At 39.7% G+C, this 10,592-nt stretch overlaps 1 protein-coding gene across 1 annotated transcript; it reads right to left on the bottom strand.

The window, feature by feature from the left end:
• Nucleotides 1-2,342: 2,342 nt before the first annotated feature.
• Nucleotides 2,343-7,419, bottom strand: c6h5orf34 (chromosome 6 C5orf34 homolog). Its single transcript, XM_023289518.3, has 11 exons — nucleotides 7,141-7,419; nucleotides 6,875-6,964; nucleotides 6,429-6,782; nucleotides 6,097-6,353; nucleotides 5,917-6,009; nucleotides 5,146-5,266; nucleotides 4,620-4,711; nucleotides 4,466-4,535; nucleotides 4,290-4,375; nucleotides 4,141-4,187; nucleotides 2,343-4,028 (listed from the first exon to the last, which is right to left on the bottom strand). The coding sequence occupies exons 1-11, from the start codon at nucleotides 7,342-7,344 to the stop codon at nucleotides 3,850-3,852; spliced, it is 1,593 nt and encodes a 530-aa protein (XP_023145286.1). The 5' UTR covers nucleotides 7,345-7,419; the 3' UTR covers nucleotides 2,343-3,849.
• Between the last annotated feature and the right edge of the window lie 3,173 nt (nucleotides 7,420-10,592).

Here is a 10,592-nt window from a genome sequence, read left to right as displayed (position 1 = left end):
CGCGAGAAGACAGACAAGGCGGTTGTCGCAGCAAGCCGCCGCAGACCCCCGACAGCCCTGAGATCAGCTGGATCCTCCTTAATCCCCCTCTAATCTGATCAGGGATGAAAACATAAATCTGACCCGGCGACTGTGTTATGGTCAGCGAAGGGGACGTTTATTTAACAGGTGGACATCAGATCATTTTCGTCACAAATGTGACTTCATCATTTAAAATAGAATTGAAAATCTGGTGTAAAATTAACTTAAAACATCCTTTCCTAGCTCAACGTTAAACATCTACAGTAGTAAAATGCAACATACACATTAATATATCAATAATATTAATCCAAAACTACTATTTAATATTAAACACTTACATAGACCATTTTATGGGAGAATCAGTAAGTTTTTGAATGCTGATTATTATTGATTAAAACAGGACACTAATTTAAACATGGGACATAGACTATACGTTAAGAATAAATTAATCATGCACAATGCACTGATCAATCTGTTTACTTAAAAATTACTTAAATAAATTACAACATATTTCCTCCTGTCAAATAATCTACAAACCAATATATAAATCAAAGGATAACCAGAATTAGGATTTGTCCATATTTATCAATGTATGTCACCACTGACTGTTCAGAACAGACAAAATCAAAAACGTATTAGGGTTGTTACAATAAACATTCATATTTATATACACACATATGTGTGAGAGGGGCGGCATTTGTGAGTGTCAGAGCTGTTATTCACAATGAGACATGGAAAATCCATGAATTCATCAGAAAGCTCTTGTCTTTCAGGATGAACTGCTCAGAGCAGCAGAAGACGGAGGTGATGATGAGGAAGAGGAGATATCATGGAAGCCCAGACTCCTCCATGGGATGTATCTTTGGCAGATACAAGAGGTGGCTGACATCAAGAATATCCTAATAGTGGTTAGAAAAAGCTCAGAGAGACTCTGATCATGGCAGCACAAGAACAAGCTGAGTGCCAGATCATAGAGGCAGGAGTGGACTACAAACGGGACTAAAGTGGTTAAACTCTGAGCAAAGATGCCCTTGAGATGATCCAGCACATAGCCGCAGAGTGTAGGATAGAAGCTGGTATAGCGTACACAGAGAGAAACAACCAAGTGGCTGGAATAATATACAGGTGCATCTGTGCTGAGTTTGGGTTTAGGTCCTCAAGTCCCAGTGGGACACCACCACAACCAAAACTGAGCTAAAATCCTGCGGGACTTGAAATGCCCAGCTGACAAGGAGCTGCTGGGTCCTCGACAAGAAGCAGAAGAGAACAGCTGCAATAGAAATGGCAATCCCAGCTGACAGTAACATCAGGAAGATTGAGAAGTACCGAAGAATGAAGGAAAAGCTGGAACGGATGTAGAAGATGAAGTCCACAGTGGTCCCAGTCTGTCTTAATAGGAGCATTCAGGAAATTCACCCCCAAACCAGGGGAATGGCTCCCATTCTCATTCATAAACAATGTACAAACACTCCAAACTGATGCATGGGTTTAGATATTCATGTGTACAAACTCCATCACCTTTACACTTTCACGGCTATTATAGTAGATTAGTCGATTTCATGATACAATCTGTAAGGAAACATTAAAAGTACTTAACATTTTACATAGAATTTTAAGGAACATCTTGTTTGCAGTGGGAGAAGGTGTTCTTAGATCTCAGATGCTCAAAAAGAAATACCACATAATAAATATACTCCATTATTATTAAACAGAATTATTATCCTTTCCATATCGGCAAAATATCAAAAGTAAAAATAATTATTATGCAGAGTGTTATATTTTCAATAAATAAATGTCATGTTAGAGCTAAATAATATTATAATTAAACTACAAACAAAAAACACACAATTTGCAATGTCACATGTTGTGATACATAGAAATAATAACTAATCAAGCCTGTAAATAAATATATGTAGAAAATCTGAAAGGAAAAAAGGAAGAACCATTCAGAGGGAGTTTGTAGTTGAAGGTTTTATATTTAAAAGTGTTAAATGAAATTAGTGGACAGGAAATCACCAACAAACCAACAGAAGTGTCTGACTGTGCTACAGCAAAAAGTGCAAATTATAAGATTAAAAGTTAGTTTTGGTGGAGAGGTATTTAGATGGATGAAAAAGATATTAGAGGTTTCAGGTGTAAAACCAAATAGCAGCAGTTTACCTCAGCTGCAGCTGTACTGTTGACCAATAGGTGGCACTCATACTTAACAATGAACATTTTGTGGACTACAAAATGACTTTGCTTCTTCACTGTTTGAAACAACTGAACTTGCAATGCTGAATGAGACACATTTTTTGTGCATATATTTATTTCACGTAACACTTGATTCCATATAAGACAATGGCTTTGATTTTTAATTTTTTTTTGGTTAAACACTGCCCTCTGCTGTCTATCAGCACTGAATTGTGATACAGTCACTGGGATCTCTGTTGTAATGAGTAACCAAATGTGAAGCATTCAAATCACAAAAAAACATGATGTCATCTCTAGATGATCCACGTTGCTCTTAATGTCAGACTCACCAGCAGTGCAAAAACAGAAACGTTAATGTAGCTTTTAATATTTTAAATGACCTAAGTGCAAATCATACAGGTGACCATTTTACACATTTAAGTCTCTAAAAATGAGCGAAAGCTGAAATCAGAAAAAGATATAACGTGACATTAAAATTTGATATTTCTCTTTCACAATTATAGTAGTAAGTTGCAAAACAAACATTAATGCAGCAGTAATACTAACCTAAAAACATCATAAATAGTAGTAAAACACTGACAGAGAACATTTTTCTGAACAGTGAATACTTTTACTTCTGTTACTTAAAAGTAAATTTTGTTGAAAGTACTACATACCTCTACTTAAAAAAGGTTTTAAATGCAGGACTCATTTTCACTGGGTTACTTTAAGAAAAGGATTTTTTCCCCAAACATCCTTTACCACTGTACTTAGTGTGCATACCGTCACCAGCCACCTTACTGAGCACACCAGCAAACTCCATTTCAATCTAAAAAAAACTAATCTACAAAGTATAAAATAATTAAATAAAACCCACTGAATGAGTAGGTGTGTCCAAACTTTTGACTGGTAGCGCAAGTCTTGATTACAGTACAACATGTGATTGAGTTTGGCATCGATTCTTTTTCTAAGAGGCAGACATAAGCACTTTGAAAATATGTACTGAAGGTCAACCTTTTTACCTCTAATTAGTTGAGAAATTATCTGCACTATTTTTCCCTACTGTTATATATTTGTTTGAAAACTAATTTTGGTTAATACAACAAATCCCTTTAGATTTTTTCCCCTCAATGAAGGGTTATTGAATAATAAAAAACAAATATTAGATGCATAAAACACAAAGACTGCTTGACCTATTTTACCATTCAATCACTAACCTTTAAAACCCAGTTTAGTAATAATAAAAACTGTGTAACAGTTAAATAAAACAGGGCACCGACTCATACCTGATTGTCCTACCATTGACTCAAAACTCTTGACTTTAATTTCACCTACAAACTTACGGCTAATCAAGAAATTCAAATACTTTTGTCTGTCACAGATACGCATTATATCACTTTTTTCTACAAATAAAAGCTGTGGCATATTTTTGTCATATTGATTTCATTGGGTTTTCTTTATCTTTTGTGAAAATCTCATGTTTCATGGACCACTGAATGTATGCTGTTTATGTTTGCACATTATTTATTTAAAAGCAATCTGTGAAAACACTATTTGCTGCCAGCAAATCAAAAGAAGCCTTTGAGAGTCTGTACAGCTTTATGGTTTTGCAGACCGACTCATTTATGCTTTTCTTCTTTAACTCAAAGGACTCTTTTAAGTCTGTGTGGCTGCAGATATGAGAGTGTCAATATCCTGAATGGCTTTGGACGTCCTTTGAAGAGCTTCAGCGATGCAGTTCTCATTTACTGGTTCATGAGTGACCTCTGCAGAGCTGCCTTCCAGGTCCGCATGTCCTTTCTCACTCCTCAGCAGGTGGCAGTTCTCCAGCAAAACTGGCCACAGGATGTTAAAGAGCACCCAAAGTCATCCTCAATATAAACATGTCGAACTTACAAACTTTTACAACAAAAACGGACATTCGTGGTCAGTAGCACTGAAGGATACAGTTGAATCGCTTTATCTTCTCCAGCTCTGCAGCAACAAGATCTGACCTAAAGTGGACAGAAGGTCGTATCAACATTGCATACGAGCTGCTAACACTGTATCCTGCATTCAGTAGATAGAAACAGAGTGATCAGAGAAACGTAACTCACAGAGTGTCTGCTGTCTGTGTTAAATCCATGTGTTGCACAGCACTGGACAGATTTTCTTCAAATGCTGGTTTAGAGAAATGTCTATCCTGCAAATATAATTGTACAACATTATTACCAATTTAAAGGATTGACTATTATATAAGTACTGTAAGTATTAGCAGCTGTACTCTACTAACCGCTTGCAAGCAGCTGGGTGTGGCAGGGAGCTTCAGCGATTGCTTGGCCTGGTTGTAGCAAGTAAGGATCCTGTAAAACAGTTATGTGATGGATGAAGATCTGAATAAATGAAAGTATTTAAACTCGTCAGACTGTGATGACGTCATAGCTTACCTACTTGCACGACTCACTATAGAGCACACAGAGTAGGCCTGTCCAAGCACATCAGGTGGAAGACTGTTTAAATGGTAAGTTACCCGTTTTAACTGTGAGATGGACACAATAGGATTAGTATGATTCAAATAACATACGTAGATATATACAATACCGTTCAAAAGTTTGGGGTCGCTTAGAAATGTCCAGCCTAGACAGCAGAAGAAGCAGAAATACAGTCTAGACATTGTTAATGTGGCAAATGACTGTTCCAGCTGGAAATGGCTGATTTTTAATGGAATATCAACATAGGAGTACAGAGGAACATTTCCAGTAACCATCACTCCTGTGTTCTAATGCTACATTGTGTTAGCTAATGGTGTTGAAAGGCTAATTGATGATTAGAAAATCCTTGTGCAATTACATTAGCACATGAATATAAGTGTGGGTTTCAATGGAAAACATGAAATTGCCAGGGTTACCCCCAAACTTTGAAACGGTAATGTACCTGAACATGCCATTTCTGTGATGAAAAAGTAAAACTGACCTGTTCTGACTGGAGCTCAGGTCTGAGGTGGGTGAAATAAGAGTTAAGGACACCGTTAGACCTGATGACAGATCCATCTCCTGGGGAAACCTCTATGACTGGGACAGCTCCGCTTAAGATCCTACATAGAAGACATCCGGGTAAACACACAATCATAGTGTAGTTGTTTATGTATTGATCAGCCACAACATTAAAACCACTGGCAGGTGGGGTGAATAACATTGATCATCTCATTCCAATGCAATGTTCTGCAGGGAAACCTTGAGTCCACTGAGAAATGTCCCAGTGCCAGACACTACCCGAGGTCCTGTGTCCATGGCCTGATGGGTCAGAGCTGTTTTGGCAGCACAAGGTGGGGGCAACACAGTATTAGACAGGTGGTTTTAATGTTGTTGCTGTTTAGTGCACATCATTTGTCACGACATTTGGCTTCAGATTAAGGAAGAAGAAAAATCACATTGTATACATAATGTCAAAATGGTGAAATACACACTTTACAGAGGAAGCTTTCCTAAAATGTCTATTTTTGACTGTACAAAACAAATGACACCTCATAAATGTTAATTTTGTTTAATGGGTTTGCACATTCATTTTTGAACATCAAATCTAAACAACTTTGAATGTTTCATTTTGTGAAAGCAAGTCATACTGGCACGTACTGCCATAATTAACTTGATATAATTAGAGATAAGAGTTATTTCTTCTGCAGTCAAATATCAAATTTGAAAGATCTTCAAGGACCTTGGTAATTCTGAGAACCTTCATACCTACCTATAAGTAACTCCTTGACACCACACGATTTTAACCGGCTCTGTCGGAAGGTCTAAATGTTCTTCCTTGGCCAGGGGATCTTTAACCTTCCACCTGAAATACATGAGTAAAGAAGCTAAAATTTGTAACTGAACATCAACATTAAATCGAGCACAACGTGACAGTTATTAATGCACAAACCTGTGCCAGTGAGGTGATGGACATGTGAGAGGCAGTGCCTGAGGAAGGTAAGACTTTCTCTCATCACCGGATTTGTCAGGCATGTTTATTTCCACATCTGCCGGACTAGATCCGCCCCTTCCCTCTGCTCCAACATCTTTAGAGCGACGAGCTGTCCAGTGAAGGCGAACCAAGGAGAGAGGGTAGGCCCACATGGGAGCAACAGCACAGCAAGAGTGATGCTGCACCACTGTGGTGGACTGATATATCTGTTCAGGCTGGGTAGATAAGCCAAATTATTGATGCTATCAAACCTGAGACCTAAGCACATGAATATTTCTAAGAGGCATTACCTTTGACTGAGGAATGCTGACCATCTGAGGAGACCTTGACTGAGACAGCTCTTTCCTTCTACTTCTCCTTCCCTGATTAACCTCCTCGGCGTGATCACTGGCGCTGTCGCAGATCAGACTGCTCCCTTGCTGCTGACTGCTATCGGTATCTCTGCCTAAACACTGCATGTTGTGGGGCTGGTTTTGACTGAGGCTGCATGTGAACTCGACGGTGAACTCTTCACCTGAGGGTGAGAGCACCAACGCTGCTTGTCCGTCCTCTGACCTGACGATCGTGTCGCCTCGGGGTCCGAGTTCAGGCTCATAGGACGACGTCTCAGGCCACTGCACAGCTGAGTCAATACTGAAAAAAGGCTTCAGGAGGAAACACAGAACATACAGACACTGATATTGCTGTCCACACATAACATGAGGGACTTATATGGGGCTAGGAAGTAGCTTGATACCTTCTTGTGGTCAGCAGGGATGAGTTCCTCTGGCAGATATGGCTGACTAGCATACTTATTCCTGAAATCCAAGGCAGCTACCATCAGCTCCTGTGATAAAATGACATTGAATAGAGTTGAAGTTAATCATTCAGTTACCTCAATGCCTAAACAGCCAAACTGTGTAAATCAACAAAACAGCCTTTCACCATCCTTACACTAACACTAGAGGCACTAACAACAGCCAAAACGGTGACTTCAGTAACTTTTCTGCGTCGTGTCTCTACCTTGTAGGTGCTGATGGTGAACCTGCTCCTCTGTCGGACTCTCTCGGGGGGCAGCAGCGGATGTTCTCGGGGGTCTGCGGGTTTCACCAGCGTGAATTCACAGCCACACGGCGACAGCTGTAACTGCGCTCCGTTACCGTAACGAACATCCACCGACTCGTCCTCATACATTATCAACAAAGTGACACCGGCGTCGGTTTCCATCGTGCAACCGTGAAATAGGGCTAAACTTTCCTGCTCGGTGTCGCCGTGAACGCGCTCAAAATCAAAACGGTGACTGTCGACGTCATCAGAAGGGGACGTTTGTTATTGGTGCGTTCACGGACCGAGATGCGGGTTTATGAGAATAATTATTCAACAACAGCTTCAGCAAAACTTAATATATACTTTTCGAAAGCTCATACTCAATGAGTCCTAAGTAAACATCTTCAAAGAAAAAAGAAAAATCATCCAAAAAGTGTATTTTAATATATTGTCGACCTTCAAAAACCTTCTGTGGATATAACGGCCAGTGCGTTTATTTTACAATGACCTTTGCAGTTCAAAAATATAAAGTACATTCATTTAGGCTTAAAAAATCCAATACATTTCTCTCTGCACCAAAACTAGGATCCAATGTCATTTGATATATAAAGTACACAAATGTGAAACTTCCTCTCAGTATTTCCTCTCTTTGTTGGAAAATTTGCAGATTGCAGTGGTGGACAGTAAACACTATGATAAAGTTGTTTCTCAAATGTGTGGTTGTGTGGTTAACTGTAATCGTTTTATTTTAACATACACTACCAGTCAAAAGTTTGGACACACCTTCTCATTCAATGCTTTTTATTTATTTGCATCATTTTATACATTGTACATTATTACCGAAGATGAACACTTTTTTGTTTACTACATAATTCTATATGTATTCTTTTATAGTTTTGATGCCTTCAGTATTAATCTACAATATATTAAATAATTAAATAAAAACCATTGAATGTGAAGGTGTGTCCAAACATTTGACTGGTAGTGTACATATATAAATACTGTATTAATTTGACACTTTTGTCAATTCCCTCCTGTGTCTTTAATATAATAAATCACCTTTTTCGCCTATGGAGGTCTTAATATAGTGGACTGTTGACTTGTAGTTGTTATAAGCAATTTCTAAAAGTAGGCACAGCTATTGCATCACCACACTGCAGTGTAAATAAAGAACTCTCAGCCTGCTTTTCCAAAGCTTCTCATGCAGAAATGGATGTTTCTTTTGAGTTACTGTTCAAATAAGTAAAGTGTAATGATAAGAGTCCTGGCTGACGTTCATATTAAGATGGCAGAAGAGAGGACCAACCACACCACTCTGTGAATGCACTGTCCATAATATGTGATCATGATTCGGCAATGTGCATCTTTAACTTGGTGAGTCTCCTTTAGGACTTAAATTATCCACTAAGAGACACTCCCACTGGTCATGACTCAAGAGGTGATTTATGTTCAGCTTCTTTCATCATTATCATTATACCTTTGACACTGAAGCAGATACACTCTGCACAAATAATAAAAGTGCATTACTGGAAAATACTTACACCCCATTTAGCATCACTGTTTGCTATTGCCACAATCCTCCATCTACAGATTGACTTTCTCAGAGAGAGTCTTCATTGTCTTGTCCAGATGTGCAACGATTCAGTTCACAGAGCTGTTTCTTAGTGACTCACTGCAAGTAATATTGAATGATGGCAGAGAATGCAGCAAAGTCTCTATATCCCAGGACCTCAGCCTTCAATCCAGATACAAAACATCCATCCATCCATCCATTATCTATACACCGCTTATTCCTCACTAGGGTCGCGGGGGGTGCTGGAGCCTATCCCAGCTGACTCGGGCGAAGGCAGGGGACACCCTGGACAGGTCGCCAGTCTGTCGCAGGGCTACATATATAGACAAACAATCACTCACACATTCACACCTACGGGCAATTTAGAGTAATCAATTAACCTCAGCATATTTTTGGACTGTGGGAGGAAGCCGGAGTACCCGGAGAGAACCCACGCATGCACAGGGAGAACATGCAAACTCCATGCAGAAAGATCCCGGGAAAGCCGGGACGCGAACCAGGGACCTTCTTGCTGCAAGGCGAAAGTGCTAACCACTACGCCACTGTGCAGCCCAGATACAAAACAGAAAAAGAATAAATATGAAAGCAAGAGAAACATATTATCTTTAGTGTGAACCATCAAAGCAAATAAAGCAGGTTACAGACCTTGAAACTTACTGGCTCCTCTAGCAGAACTTTCAGATGTAAGTCAGATTTCTAAAAGAGATAAGGCTTTAAGAACAAGAAGTAGATGTCAGGGGGGACATCTGCATTTCACTTCCTTGGCTGCATGTTGTTGTTTTTTTAAAATCAATATTCTAACCAAAAATATCTGTTCAAGCCAGGAAAGATAATTTCCAGAGAATATTGCAACCAACTTGCTAGTTACCTTAAAAAAATTCTGCACTGTCACTCATGATTGTAGAGCTACATATCAGAAAATTAACCTTCACTGTGAAATTAGAGGGCTGCACAGTGGCGTAGTGGTTAGCAGTTTCGCCTTGCAGTGAGAAGATCCCTGGTTCGCGTCCCGGCTTTCCCGGGATCTTTCTGCATGGAGTTTTCTGTTCTCCCTGTGCATGCGTGGGTTTTCTCCGGGTACTCCGGCTTCCTCCCACAGTCCAAAAATATGCTGAGGTTAATTGATTATTCTAAATTGTCCGTAGGTGTGAAAGTGAGAGTGCTTGTTTGTCTCTGTATGTAGCCCTGCGACAGACTGGCGACCTGTCTAGGGTGTCCCCTGCCTTCGCCCGAGTCAGCTGGGATAGACTCCAGCCCCCCCGCGACCCTAGTGAGGATTAAGCGGTGTATAGATAATGGATGGATGGATGTGAAATTAGAAGCCAAGTTATATTAGTATGTGACTTTTAAACTTTCGTGCTGACATACTTTCCATCTACCTTCTATGCTACTACAACATTATGGAATTCCTGAAATTCAGCTATGGCTTTTGATTGTCATGTGCCATCCCAAGATTTTCTGTGCATTCATATGGCGATGTGGCCACCCCTCTGAACATTTTCTGGAGACCCCCTGAGTCTGAGCCTGCACAGAAACTTCATTTACAGTAATTTCCCAGTGCCAAATCTGAGCACTTGCCCATCTGCTTGTTATAGCTAGATGTTGAAAGTAGCACTGTCCGTGATTCATTTTGGCTAGACGACTTCTGTAGATCTAATTAGTTGTAATATTTCTCATTGGCTACCTCCTGATTACTGCTGCAGCTGTGTTTCAGTTGATTCTTAGTTGGCTACTATCTTCCTGTATCCTTGTACATCCTTGTGAAGTCACACAATCATATTGCTCCGTCAATGCTTTCACAAGTGAAGCCATGATGCAGACTTAGACACAGCTTTTAGGTTTGAAACTGAGAAAA

The sequence above is a fragment of the Amphiprion ocellaris genome, chromosome 6, assembly GCF_022539595.1.
Source record: "Amphiprion ocellaris isolate individual 3 ecotype Okinawa chromosome 6, ASM2253959v1, whole genome shotgun sequence".
Classification (NCBI taxonomy): Eukaryota; Metazoa; Chordata; class Actinopteri; family Pomacentridae; genus Amphiprion; species Amphiprion ocellaris.
This window is presented reverse-complemented; position numbering and strand designations above follow the sequence as displayed.